Below are 14,698 nucleotides of genomic sequence, written 5' to 3'. Positions count from 1 at the left end.
CGGAATGGACCCAAATTTGGTCTTCCTCCACCGGGGGTTTGCTCAATACCCTCATGTTGGAGACTAACAACAAAGTGTTAACCAGATGGTACCTGACCCCTGCCAGAGTAGCAAAGGCTGTGGCTAACTATTCCCCAAACTGCTTTCGGAGATGTAACTCCATAGGAGATATGCTTCATATCTGGTGGCTATGTCCAATAGTTCGAAGGTTCTGGACCAGAGTTTATTTCTTGATTCTTTCAATTACGAATATTAACCTTAAGAAAAACCCCTGGGAAGCTCTATTAAATAAGCGTATTCCTAATATTCCTAGATATTCCCGGGCCCTTATCACATTTATATTTTTAGCAGCTAAACAAACTATAGCTTCGGCTTGGAAAAAAACAGGCTTGGACTTATCGGGAGTTAAATCTCGCCTATCCTGGTATATGGTAAATTAAAAATTAACTGCTATACTAACTGACAGAGTCGAAAGATTTGAACTTATTTGGCTCCCCTGGGCAGAATATGCAAGCCACACCCCTTTTGCGTCTCCGGTATCCCGACTGTCTAACCTTAGTCCTCAGGCGCCTGACTAAACTACCCAAATGGATACAGATTTACTATAATCCCCTCTCGGGTCCCCCTCTCCCTTCCCCCCCCCTGAACCCTTGCCCCACATTTTATGTTTGTTTTTGTCTTTGTTGTTACACTCGTCCTTCGCTATGACTTGTGTTATGTTTATTGCTGGTAACTGGAACATAAGCGAAGGACTGTTATACTTTTTATGATGCAATGTACTATTGTATAACGTTAAAGTTCCTTCCTTTCCTGTACCATTTATTTTTGCAAACTTCAATAAAAATTTATTGTTCAAAAAAAAAAAAAAATTACAGGATTTCTATTTTTTATTTTTTAATACTGTTCGTGATATGTCAAAAAAATTGTAAGAAAAAAATACATTTAGCACAAAAACCTGAATTAAACAATAGCTAATTTTCTGATTATAGCCTTCTTTTAAAATAACAAAAAGGAGACAGCCACTAAACTCTCAATGTCCTTATACATTTTTTCCATTTATTTTACTTTTACTAAATGTAGCAGCATAATATTAGAGATCAAAATAAAAGCCCCCAGAAAAATATTCTTTCATTTACATATACATGATATTAATATATCTTAAAAATACAGGTAGTCCTGTAGTAATTGTTGCTTGAGGATGCTATAGCAAGTGATATGCAAATTTCCCGTCACATACGTGATACAGGGTTATTACGCATAATGAGCTATGTTCAGAAATGTAATGCGTTTCCCCTAGAATAGGTTTTGCCTCCTGTTTTATTTTGCATGTCACATACACACTGCTATAGCTACTAAAAACAAGTGATAAAAGCATTTTGCCCACAGCTACTTGGTTGGAAATAGCCTTATAATTATTTAATTTGCTTTTATATAGAAAATTACACAAATCACTGAATAGTGATGACAAAAAGGACTTCAGCAAGTACTCAAAGGCACCAGCTTCCTGCAGCCGACTGAAATCCCTCTTCTGCCATAGATAAGCTTGTAGATTACTGAAATATTTCTGTACATTGTGAACATGGAAATTTTTATGTAATACTGAGCTATTTCTTTATGTTTTATTGAAATAGGGATGTGTACTAAACCACAATAACAGTGGCCACCATTAAGCCTAAATTTAGGCTGGAGCTACCACATCGACTTTGGCTATGACATCGGTCACTAAGCAAAAGATCTTTGTAAGCAACAAGCAAGTTGCAAATGTCTGACTTGCTTGTCAGGGGTCCAGTGCTACTCCACACGCATGCATTATGCTGAAATTAGTGATGAGAGAGCAATAAAATGCTCTGGTGCTTGTTTTGATTCATGAGTGTAATGGAAGTCAATGGAAAACACGAACATTATTCTGGTGGACCCTCCCAGGAGGTCTCGGGGGCAGTAAAATTGCTGAAATAAATGATAAAAAATGCTCAAATGGAATAGGAATAGCATGGGGAATATGCCTAAACACATTTCTAACTCTCAGGTCGCTTCTGGGAACAATGTTATCAGAGTTTTCCACCACTTTTACGGACTGGCAATAAAACATACAAACCCAAATATGGATTTTCCAGGAAAAAATGTTAGGAAACATTCTTTCCTGAATAATGACTTGTACATAAGGCAAAATAAAAAAGAACGAAAAAAGCCTCCTCCACCCCTTTAGGCTATGTTCACATATAGCATTTTTGCACTTTCTCAATGCTTTAAATGGTGAAAAAAAACATTTACCAGTAAATGTAATTTAACATTTTACTACCTTATCTGGACATGTGAGACACATGCTGTTTAATTTATGAAGAAGGGACTGTGAAACTCACCAAGCTCATGCAGACAATGCAAGAACTGGCAAAAAATAGAAGGATACACCCTTTATTAAACATAAAGGAGGGCCTCATACATATTCTGTTATAATTCTTAGTTACTGTGACTCATATACTCATAAAGCAAATGCACTATGTGCAAGGGCTGACAAAACATGATACACTTTGGAAGACATGCAGGTGAGGGCCTCAGACGAATAGACACATAGGGGAGGGATCGGTTTCAATTCGGGTACAATTTTGAAAAGATTCTGTCTGTGAAACTAGGAAAGCTTATGCAGTCAGTGCGAGGCCTAGCTAAACTGACAAGGAGGCATGCAATGCAGCCAACAAGACACGTAGAGCGGTATAGTGCAGCAGGATTGGTGCAGTGTGACAGGCAGGCAGTGACCACAGGAAAGTTCGAAGTAAAGTCTCTTTTAATGTTCAGCATACTCACAAACAGAAAGCAAATGGTATGCTCCAGATCGCAGCCGGGAAACAAAACAGTCCACATCCGAGACCTGTTGCTGTGGGCGACTGCAGTGCCGTGTATGCTGAGGGGTCCCAGACCTTTGGGCTCCGATTTGCTCCATGTAGAAGGGTTCACAACTAGTATTTGGTGTTGGCCAAAATGCGTATTATGCAAGGGTCACGGGCAAGGCAACAGGACTAAAAGTCTACCATGCGTGCTAGACTTCTGACAGGCAACACTTTCCTGTCTTCACCAGGAAAAAGACTATCCATTTCCTCCTCCTCCTTTTCAGGCCCTCCATGCTGAACAGAAGAGAATCTGACATTGGATTTCCTCTGTGTTGAGCAGGCATCCATATTCCGTTCCCCCTCCTCCTCCTCCTCCTCCTCCTCCTCCTCCTCCTCCTCCTCCACATTATCACCCAATCCAAACTGAAAACATGAGATAAGGCTGGGCTGGGTAGTATCACCCAGTGTAAGTTCTTCCTCAATAGCCACCTGCCCTGCATGCAAAGCTTCCTCTTTAATATGGAGCAGCAAGCGTTTCCGTAGACAAAGCAGCGGGATAATTAAGCTGATTATGAAGTAATAGCTGCTCATCATCTTGGTGGATTCCTCAAAGTTTTGGAGAACCGTACAGATGTCAGACGTCCATGGCCATTCATCAGTTGTTATTTGCGGAGGCTGAGCGGAATTCTGCTTGACATGTTGGAGCTGGTAATCAACTACTGCCCTCTGCTCCTCACAAAGCCTTGCCAACATACAGTATATAATGTTGAGTTCTAGTGTAAGATGCCCCAGCAAGGTAGTCATGGGAGATAGTGATGAGTGAGCACTAAAATGCTCGGGTGCTCGTTGCTCGGGTCGAGCAGATTGGAATACTCGGGTACTCAGCCAGAACAACAAGCCCAATGTAAGTCTATGGGAGACCAGAGTATTTTTACCGCGATCCCCCCCGGGGGTCCTTTTAAGGTCTAAAAACGTCTGAAAATGATGGAAACACTGCTCAAATGACACAGGGACATCATGGGGATCGCCCCTGGAAGCATTCCTGACTCCTAGTTCACAGCTTTAATCAATTTTTTCTTAGATTCATGCCATTTTTCCTGGTGCCACAAAAAAAAACACTAAAACGAAACCAAAACAGGTTTTGCTGGGAAATATGTTAAGGAACATCTTTTGCAGGTTAATGACTTGCCTGTAAGGCCAAATATTTAACCCCAGACTGAAAATTTCCTCCCCCACTTAGGCTTAGTTCAGACGCAGCGTTTATGAATCGTTTTTCAAGTTTAACATTGCTTTCAACCACTACAACCACTACAAATGCATTCACTGGGAAATGTCATTGTAACATTTAACAACCCTAGCTGGCCATGTGGTGTGTGACACATAAGCAGACCCATCTTGTTTCATTTATGAAGGAGGGACTCTTAAAGTCACAGAGCCTATTTTTAGAGGGGCATCAGGCGGCATTAATATTCTTAAAGGACCATTATTAACCCCTTCACCCCCGTAGCTTTTTCTGTTTTTTAATTTTCGTTTTTCGCTCCCCTCCTTCCCAGAGCCATAACTTTTTTATTTTTCCATCAATATGGCCATGTGAGGGCTTATTTTTTGCGGGACGAGATGTACTTTTGAACAATATCATTGGTTTTACCATGCCATGTAACAGAAAACGGGAAAAAAATTCCAAGTGTGATGAAATTGCAAAAAAAGTGCAATCTCACACTTGTTTTTTGTTTGGCTTTTTTGCTAGGTTCACCAAATGCTAAAACTAACCTGCCATTATGATTCTCCAGGTCATTATGAGTTCATAGACGCCTAACATGTCTAGGTTAATTTTTATCTAAGTGATGAAAAAAAATTCCAAAGTTTGCTAAGAAAAAAAAAAATTGTGCGATTTTCCGATACCCGTAGCGTCTCCAATTTTCGTGATGTGGGGTTAGGTGAGGGCTTATTTTTTGCATGCCGAGCTGGCATTTTTAATGATACCATTTTGGTGTAGATACGTTCTTTTGATTGCCCGTTATTGCATTTTAATGCAATGTCGTGGCGACCAAAAAAACTAAATTTTGGCATTTTGATTTTTTTTCTCGCTATGCCATTTAGCGGTCAGGTTAATCCTTTGTTTTTATTGATAGATCGGGCGATTCTGAATGCGGCGATACCAAATATGTGTATGTTTGATTTTTTTAATTGTTTTATTTTAATTGGGGCGAAAGGGGGTTGATTTGAACTTTTATATATTTTTTATTTTTTTTATATTTTTAAACACTTTTTTTTTTTAATTTTGGCATGATTCAATAGCCTCCATAGGAGGCTAGAAGCATGCACTACACGATCGCCTCTGCTACATAGAGGTGAAGCACAGATCACCTCTATGTAGCAGAAATGCAGGTGTACTTTGAACGCCGACCACAGGGTGGCGCTCAAAGCAATTGGCCATCAACAACCATAGAGGTCTCAAGGAGACCTCTGGTTGTTATGGCAATGCACCGCTGACCCCCGATCATGTGACGGGGGTCAGCGGTGCGAGTAATCCCGGCCGCGTGGCCGGGAGCGCTAGTTAAATGCCGCTGTCAGCACTTGACAGCGGCATTTAACTCACCTCAAAGCAGGGGATCTGCCAGCTGATGTACCATTCCGTCAGCTGGCAGAAAGGGGTTAAACAGTGGGTCTCCTATGCTGTTATTGCCTATGCAGTGAGTGGCTGGGCTGCCAAGAATTACGACGCACCCCAATACCCCTTTCACGAGAGGTACAGGAACGCTTCCTGAAAAAATGTTGCATTGATTGCAAGGCCCTGCTATCAAGTCATATGCATCCCAAAAGGCCTTTGAATCCAGATACTGGATGGCCACAGGAATATACACTTCACATTATTTAGTTGGTCCTGCCATACTGTTTTCTTATGTATTAACAGTAAGGCCTGCCCTACTACCAAGTCATATGCACCCCCAATAGGCCTTTGAACCCAGGTACTGGATGGCCACAGGAAAATACACTTCACATTATTCAGTTGGTCCTGCCATACTGTTTTCTTATGTATTAACAGCAAGGCCATCCCTGCTACCAAGTCATATGCACCCCAATAGGCCTTTGAACCCAGGTACTGGATGGCCACAGGAAAATACACTTCACATTATTCAGGTGGTCCTGCCATACTGTTTTCTTATGTATTAACAGCAAGGCCATCCCTGCTACCAAGTCATATGCACCCCAATAAGCCTTTGAACCTGAACCCAGGTACTGGATAGCCACAGGAAAATACACTTCACATAATTCATTTTGTACTCCCGTACTCCTCTGTTTTACACATTGGCAGCAAGGCCAGCCCTGCTGCATAGTCACATGCACCCCATTACGCCTTGGAAACCCCATTTTTGATGGGTCCATGAAAATCCACTCGTATTTTTTAATGGTATGATGGTTCACTCTTTGCAGAATTATTTTCAGGAGAATTTGGTAATTTTATATATGGCTTTAAATAAGGCTAATACTTGCAATCCAATACAATTTTATTTCAAACTACAAAAGGAATAGTATGATTGAGTAGTGTGAGTGCGTACACTTTTGTATATGGTAACATACAAAGGTTAATAAGTACATATAAGGATTAAATACATATAGTGATTACGTATATATGAAGACTAGATTGTGGCCCGATTCTAACGCATCGGGTATTCTAGAATATGCATGTCCCCGTAGTATATGGACAATGATGATTCCAGAATTCGCGGCAGACTGTGCCCGTCGCTGATTGGTCGAGGCAACCTTTATGACATCATCATCGTCGCCATGGCAACCATTATGACATCTACGTCGATACTGTGCCCGTCGCTGATTGGTCGAGGCAAATTCGCGGCAGACTGTGCCCGTCGCTGATTGGTCGAGGCAACCTTTATGACATCATCATCGCCATGCTGTGCCCGTCGCTGATTTCCAGGACAGACAGACAGACAGAAAAACCCTTAGACAATTATATATATATAGATTAACTATATACAGTATACTTACATCACCAAGAGGATTTTAAACATCATCCGTCTGGAATATCAGAGAAGCAACACCAAGATAGAGAACTCCTGGGAGATTACCTACACTGCATGGGCGTCCCCAATTATGCAGGTATCAGCACACTGTACATGTATAGGTACACCAGTTTTGGCATCTGTCTTAGTCATGTTTCTCTGGTCTTATATAGTGATTTACACTATGTAGTAACTCTAGTTTCACCCAGACCTTCAAGTGGCCACTTTTCAAGGTTGGATGAAACTGAGATATCTGTTATGATCTGGTGGCCTTGGAGCAGCATGAGACGTACTCTGGAGAAGGTGGTCCCTGTATTGACCGCAAACCCTGAACCTAGCAGTGCAACTAAAAGTAGCCGTGGGGGGTACCTAACTCTCCCTAGACCCCTCGGCACAGCCTAAGATCTAACTACCCCTAAAGACAGAAACAGGAAACCTATCTTGCCTCAGAGAAAATCCCCAAAGGATAGATAGCCCCCCACAAATATTGACTGTGAGAGGAGAGGGAAATAACATATGCAGATATGAAATCAGATTTTAGCATAGGAGGCCATACTAGCTGAAAAGAAAGAATAGAACAGAGTACTATGCGGTCAGTATAAAAACACTAGAAAATATCCACCGCAGAAAATACGGATCACCACATCTGACTAAAGACATGGGGGGTATATCTGCATCTCCAGAGAAATAGCTAGGCTGCAAAAAATCCTTCACAGACCAAGCTGGACAGGACAAAAACATGAAAATGCACAGAACTATAAGGTCCACTGCAGGTGGACAGCAAAAACAAAGCCAGGACTTATCTTTGTAGAAAAACACAGCAAACTGGAGAGACCAGCAGGGAAGTGAATCCTTCAAGAACAATGGACAACTGGCACTGACTAAAGGATCCAGCAAAGCTATATACCCCAGTCAGTTTTGCAATTAGTAGATACACCTGTCCACTCCTGCAGTCCAGGCACAACTGCATTACCCTCTACAACCACCAGAGGGAGCCCAAAAGCTGAATTCACAACAGTACCCCCCCCCCCCCTTGAGGAGGGGTCACCGAACCCTCACCAGAGCCCCCAGGCCGATCAGGATGAGCCCGATGAAAGGCAATTTAGGCAAAGGCACCAAATGAACCATCTTAGAAAATCGGTCACAGACAACCCAGATAACTGACATTCTTTGGGAAACAGGAAGATCAGAAATAAAATCCATAGAAATATGCGTCCAAGGTCTCTCAGGGACCGGCAATGGCAAAAGCTACCCACTAGCGCGGGAACAGCAAGGCTTAGCCCGCGCACAAATCCCACAAGACTGCACAAAAGAACGCACATCCCGTGACAAAGAAGGCCACCAAAAGGACCTACCAACCAAATCTCTGGTACCAAAAATCCCAGGATGGCCAGCCAACACAGAACAATGAACCTCAGAAATCACTTTACTAGTCCATCTATCAGGAACAGTTTCCCCACAGGACAGCGGTCAGGCTTATCAGCCTGAAATTCCTGAAGAACCCATCGCAAATCAGGGGAGATGGCAGAAAGAATCACCCCTTCCTTCAAAATGCCAACCGGCTCAAGAACCCCAGGGGAATCAGGAAAAAAACTCCTAGAGAGGGCATCCGCCTTAACATTCTTAGTACCAGGAATGTACGAGACCACAAAATCAAAATGGGAGAAAAGCAGGGACCATCGAGCCTGTCTAGGATTCAGCCGTTTGGCAGACTCGAGGTAAATCAGATTCTTATGATCGGTCAGGACCACAATACGGTGCTTGGCCCCCTCAAGCCAATGTCGCCACTCCTCAAATGCCCACTTCATAGCCAACAACTCCCGATTGCCGACACCATAATTGCGTTCCGCAGGCAAAAACTTCCGAGAAAAGAAGGCACACGGTTTCATCAAGGAACCATCAGAATTCCTCTGAGACAAAACGGCCCCTGCCCCAATCTCAGACGCGTCAACCTCAACCTGAAATGGAAGAGAAACATCTGGCTGACGCAACACAGGGGCAGAAGTAAATCGGCGTTTAAGCTCCTGAAAGGCAGAAACAGCCACGGAGGACCAATTCGTCACATCAGCGCCTTTCTTGGTCAAATCGGTTAGAGGTTTAACCACACTGGAGAAGTTGGCAATGAAACGACGATAAAAATTAGCAAAGCCCAAGAATTTCTGAAGGCTCTTCACAGATGTGGGCTGAATCCAATCATGAATGGCCTGAACCTTAACCGGATCCATTTCTATAGATGAGGGAGAAAAAATGAGACCCAAAAAAGAAACCTTCTGCACTCCAAAGAGGCACTTTGACCCCTTCACAAACAAAGCATTATTACGGAGGATCTGAAATACCATCCTGACCTGTTTCACATGAGACTCCCAATCATTGGAAAAAATCAAAATATCATCCAAATACACAACAATGAAATTATCAAGATAACTCCGAAAGATATCATGCATGAAGGATTGGAACACAGATGGGGCATTAGAGAGTCCGAATGGCATCACAAGGTATTCAAAATGGCCTTCGGGCGTATTAAATGCAGTTTTCCATTTGTCACCCTGCTTGATACGAATAAGATTATATGCCCCTCGAAGGTCAATCTTAGTAAACCAGCTAGACCCCTTAATCCTAGCAAACAAATCAGTAAGCAAAGGCAAGGGGTATTGAAATTTAACCGTGATCTAATTCAAGAGGCGATAATCAATACAGCGTCTCAAGGAGCCATCCTTCTTGGCAACAAAAAAGAACCCTGCTCCCAATGGTGAAGAAGATGGCCGAATATGCCCTTTCTCCAAAGACTCCTTAATATAACTCCGCATGGCGGTATGTTCAGGCACAGACAGGTTGAAAAGTCGGCCCTTAGGGAACTTACAACCTGGAATCAAATCAATAGCACAATCACAGTCCCTATGCGGTGGAAGGGAACTGGATTTGGGCTCATCGAATACATCCTGGAAGTCAGACAAAAACTCAGGAACTTCAGAAGAGGGGGAAGAGGAGATTGACATCAAAGGAACCTGATCATGAACCCCCTGACAACCCCAACCAGTCACAGACATGGATTTCCTATCTAACACCGGATTATGTAGCTGCAACCATGGAAAACCCAGCACAATACCATCATGCAAATTATGCAACACCAGAAAACAACAATCTTCCTGATGGGCTGGCGCCATGCGCATGGTCAGCTGTGTCCAAAACTGAGGTTTATTTTTAGCCAATGGTGTAGCATCAATGCCCCTCAAAGGAATAGGGTTCTGCAAAGGCTGCAAGGGAAAACCACAACGTCTGGCAAATTCTAAGTCCATTAAGTTCAGAGCGGCGCCTGAATCCACAAATGCCATGACAGAAAATGATGATAATGAGCAGATCAAGGTCACAGATAACAGAAATTTAGGTTGTATAGTACTGATGGCAACAGAACTAGCGATTCTCTTAGTACGCTTAGGGCAATCAGAAATAACATGAGCAGAATTGCCGCAGTAAAAACACAACCTATTCTGACGCCTGAATGTTTGACGTTCAGCTCTAGACAAAATCCTATCACACTGCATAGGCTCAGGGCTCCGCTCAGAGGACAACGCCACAGTGTGCCAAATTCTGCGCTCGCGCAAGCGCCGATCAATCTGAATGGCCAGAGACATAGAATCACTCAGACCAGCAGGCGTGGGGAACCCCACCATAACATCTTTAACGGATTCAGAAAGACCCTTTCTGAAAATTGCCGCCAAGGCATCCTCATTCCGTTTAGTCAGTACAGACCATTTTCTAAATTTCTGGCAATACGATTCTGCCGCTTCTTGACCTTGACACAGGGCTAACAAGATTTTCTCAGCCTGATCCACAGAATTAGGCTCATCATACAGCAACCCCAATGCCTGAAAGAACGAATCAACATTAAGCAAAGCAGGATTGCCAGATTCCAGGGAAAATGCCCAATCCTGTGGGTCACCACGCAGCAGAGATATGATGATTTTAACCTGCTGAATAGGATCACCAGAAGACCGGGGTCTTAATGCAAAAAACAGTTTACAGTTATTTTTGAAACTCAAAAATTTGGATCTGTCACCAAAGAATAAATCAGGAGTGGGAATCTTAGGTTCTAAGGCAGGAGTCTGAACAATGAAATCTGAAATATCCTGTACCCTAGCAGCAAGCTGATCCACCCGAGAAACTAACTCCTGAACATTCATGTTAATACTAGACTCCGTAGCCACCCAGAGGTAAAGAGGGAGGAACAGACCAAACAGGCTAAGGAAAAAAAAAATGGCTCAAAATCTTTCCACCCTTCTTCTGAGATGCAATTAACTCATTGTTGGCCAGTTGTACTGTTATGATCTGGTGGCCTTGGAGCAGCATGAGACGTACTCTGGAGAAGGTGGTCCCTGTACTGACCACAAACCCTGAACCTAGCAGCGCAACTAAAAGTAGCAGTGGGGGGTACCTAACACTCCCTAGACCCCTCGGCACAGCCTAAGATCTAACTACCCCTAAAGACAGAAACAGGAAACCTATCTTGCCTCAGAGAAAATCCCCAAAGGATAGATAGCCCCCCACAAATATTGACTGTGAGAGGAGAGGGAAATAACATTCGCAGATATGAAATCAGAGTTTAGCATAGGAGGCCATACTAGCTAAAAAGAAAGAATAGAACAGAGTACTATGCGGTCAGTATAAAAACACTAGAAAATATCCACCGCAGAAAATACGGATCACCACATCTGACTAAAGACATGGGGGATATATCTGCATCTCCAGAGAAATAGCTAGGCTGCAAAAAATCCTTCACAGACCAAGCTGGACAGGACAAAAACATGAAAATGCACAGAACTATAAGGTCCACTGCAGGTGGACAGCAAAAACAAAGCCAGGACTTATCTTTGTAGAAAAACACAGCAAACTGGAGAGACCAGCAGGGAAGTGAATCCTTCAAGAACAATGGACAACTGGCACTGACTAAAGGATCCAGCAAAGCTATATACCCCAGTCAGTTTTGCAATTAGTAGATACACCTGTCCACTCCTGCAGTCCAGGCACAACTGCATTACCCTCTACAACCACCGGAGGGAGCCCAAAAGCTGAATTCACAACAGATATCTGTTATGATCCGGTGACCTTGGAGCAGCATGAAAACATTCACTGGAATAGGTGGTAACTATGCTGACCGCAAATCCTGATCTTAACACCGCAACTAGAAGTAGCTGTGGCGTGTACCTAACAAGCCCTAGACACCTCGTCACAGCCGGAGGACTAAATGCCCCTAAAGATGGAAATAGGAATACTATCTTGCCTCAGAGCAGAACCCCAAAGGATAGGCAGCCCCCCACAAATATTGGCTGTGAGTAGGAGAGGAAAGACACACACAGTCAGAAAACAGGATTTAGCACAAGAGGCCGCTCTAGCTAAAATAGGAAAGGATAGGACAGAGTTCTGTGCGGTCAATATTAAAACCCTTCCAAAAATATCCACAGCAGATTATACAAAAATTCCTCCATCTAACTAAAGACGTGGAACGTATATCTGCAACTCCAGAGACTACTAAACTCAGAGCAGGAATACAATAAAAAAAACAAGCACACAGCTTGTGTGCAATAGAAAAAGAAACAGACACTTATCTTTGCTGAATTGGCAGCTAAGCAGGAGAGCCAGACAGAGAACCAATACTTCCCAAGAAACATTGACAACTGGCAAGGACTAATGAGTCCTGCAAACCTAAATACTCCAGTCAGAACTGCAATCAGCAAAAACACCTGTCCAGGACTGCAGCCCAGAGACAACTGCATTACCACCTACAACCACCGGAGGGAGCCCAAAAACAGAATTCACAACAGTATTCCCCCTTGAGGAGGGGTCACCGAACCCTCACCAGAGCCCCCAGGCCGATCAGGATGAGCCAGATGAAAGGCACGAACCAAATCAGCGGCATGGACATCAGAGTCAAAAACACAAGAATTATCCTCCTGGCCATAACCCTTCCATTTGACAAGGTACTGAAGCTTCCGCCTCGAAAAACGGGAATCCAAAATCTTCTCATCAACATATTCCAACTCCCCATCAACCAACACAGGAACCGGAGGATCAACAGAGGGAACAACGGGCTCCACATATTTCCGCAATAAAGATCTATGGAAGACATTATGGATAGCAAAAGAGGCCGGAAGCGCCAGTCGAAAAGACACCAGATTAATAATCTCAGAAATCCTATAAGGACCAATAAACCGAGGCTTAAATTTAGGAGAAGAAACCTTCATAGGAACATGAAAGGAAGACAACCAGACCAGATCCCCAACCCGAAGCCGGGAACCAACACACCGACGACGGTTAGCAAAACGTTGAGCCTCCTCCTGAGACAACACCAAATTGTCCACCACATGAGCCCAAATCTGCTGCAACCTGTCAACCACAGAATCCACACCAGGACAGTCAGAAGGCTCATCCTGCCCAGAAGAAAAACGAGGATGAAAACCAAAATTACAAAAGAAAGGCGAAACAAAAGTAGCTGAACTAGCCCGATTATTAAGGGCAAACTCGGCCAATGGCAAGAAAGCCACCCAATCATCCTGATCAGCAGACACAAAGCATCTCAAATAAGTCTCCAAAGTCTGATTAGTTCGCTTGGTCTGACCATTTGTCTGAGGATGAAACGCAGAAGAAAAAAGACAAATCAATGCCCAGCCTAGCACAAAAGGCCCGCCAAAATCTAGAAACAAACTGGGAACCTCTGTCGGACACAATATTCTCCGGAATACCATGCAAACGGACCACATGCTGAAAAAACAACAGAACCAAATCCGAAGAGGAAGGCAATTTAGGCAAAGGCACCAAATGAACCATCTTAGAGAACCGGTCACAGATAACCGACATCCTCTGGGAAACAGGAAGATCAGAAATAAAATCCATAGAAATATGCGTCCAGGGCCTCTCAGGGACCGGCAATGGCAAAAGCAACCCACTAGCACAGGAACAACAAGGCTTGGCCCGCGCACAAGTCCCACCAAATGACCTACCAACCAAGTCTCTGGTACCAAAAATGCCAGGATGACCAGCCAACACGGAACAGTGAACCTCAGAAATCACTCTACTAGTCCATCTGTCAGGAACAAACAGTTTCCCCACAGGACAGCGGTCAGGTTTGTCAGCCTGAAATTCCTGAAGAACCCGTCGTAAATCAGGGGAAATGGCAGAAAGGACCACCCCTTCTTTCAGAATACCGACCGGTTCTAAGACCTCAGGAGAATCAGGCGAAAAACTCCTAGAGAGGGCATCAGCCTTAATGTTCTTAGAACCCGGAAGGTACGAGACCACGAAATCAAAACGGAAAAAAAACAAGGACCATCGAGCCTGTCTAGGATTCAGCCGTTTGGCAGACTCGAGGTAAATCCAATTCTTATGATCGGTCAAGACCACAATACGGTGCTTAGCTCCCTCAAGCCAATGTCGCCACTCCTCAAACGCCCACTTCATAGCCAACAACTCCCAATTGCCGACATCATAATTGCGTTCAGCAGGCGAAAACTTACGGGAAAAGAAGGCACACGGTTTCATTAAGGAACCAACAGGATCCCTCTGAGACAAAACGGCCCCTGCCCCAATCTCAGAAGCGTCAACATCAACCAGAAACGGAAGAGAAACATCCGGTTGGCGCAACACCGGAGCAGAAGTAAATCGACGTTTAAGCTCCTGAAAGGCAGAGACAGCCGCAGAGGACCAATTCGCCACATTAGCGCCTTTCTTCGTCAAATTGGTCAAGGGCTTAACCACACTGGAAAAATTAGCAATGAAACGGCGATAAAAATTTGCAAAACCCAAAAATTTCTGAAGGCTCTTCACGGATGTGGGCTGAATCCAATCATGAATGGCCTG

General features: G+C 43.7%; 1 protein-coding gene across 7 annotated transcripts in view; it reads left to right on the top strand.

Moving 5' to 3' along the window:
- The window catches only part of PHTF1 (putative homeodomain transcription factor 1), a 322,067-nt gene that overhangs the window by 132,542 nt on the left and 174,827 nt on the right, over window positions 1-14,698 (top strand). For all 7 annotated transcript variants that reach the window (XM_069761762.1, XM_069761764.1, XM_069761758.1 and 4 more), the window contains one exon: window positions 1,436-1,537. In XM_069761762.1, the coding sequence (XP_069617863.1) occupies window positions 1,436-1,537 (102 nt within the window). The remainder of the gene's footprint in view (window positions 1-1,435; window positions 1,538-14,698) is intronic.

The sequence above is a fragment of the Ranitomeya imitator genome, chromosome 3 (genome assembly GCF_032444005.1).
Source record: "Ranitomeya imitator isolate aRanImi1 chromosome 3, aRanImi1.pri, whole genome shotgun sequence".
In the NCBI taxonomy this organism is placed as follows: domain Eukaryota; kingdom Metazoa; phylum Chordata; class Amphibia; order Anura; family Dendrobatidae; genus Ranitomeya; species Ranitomeya imitator.
Note: the sequence above shows the minus strand (reverse complement) of the source record. Positions and strands in the feature narration are given on the sequence as shown.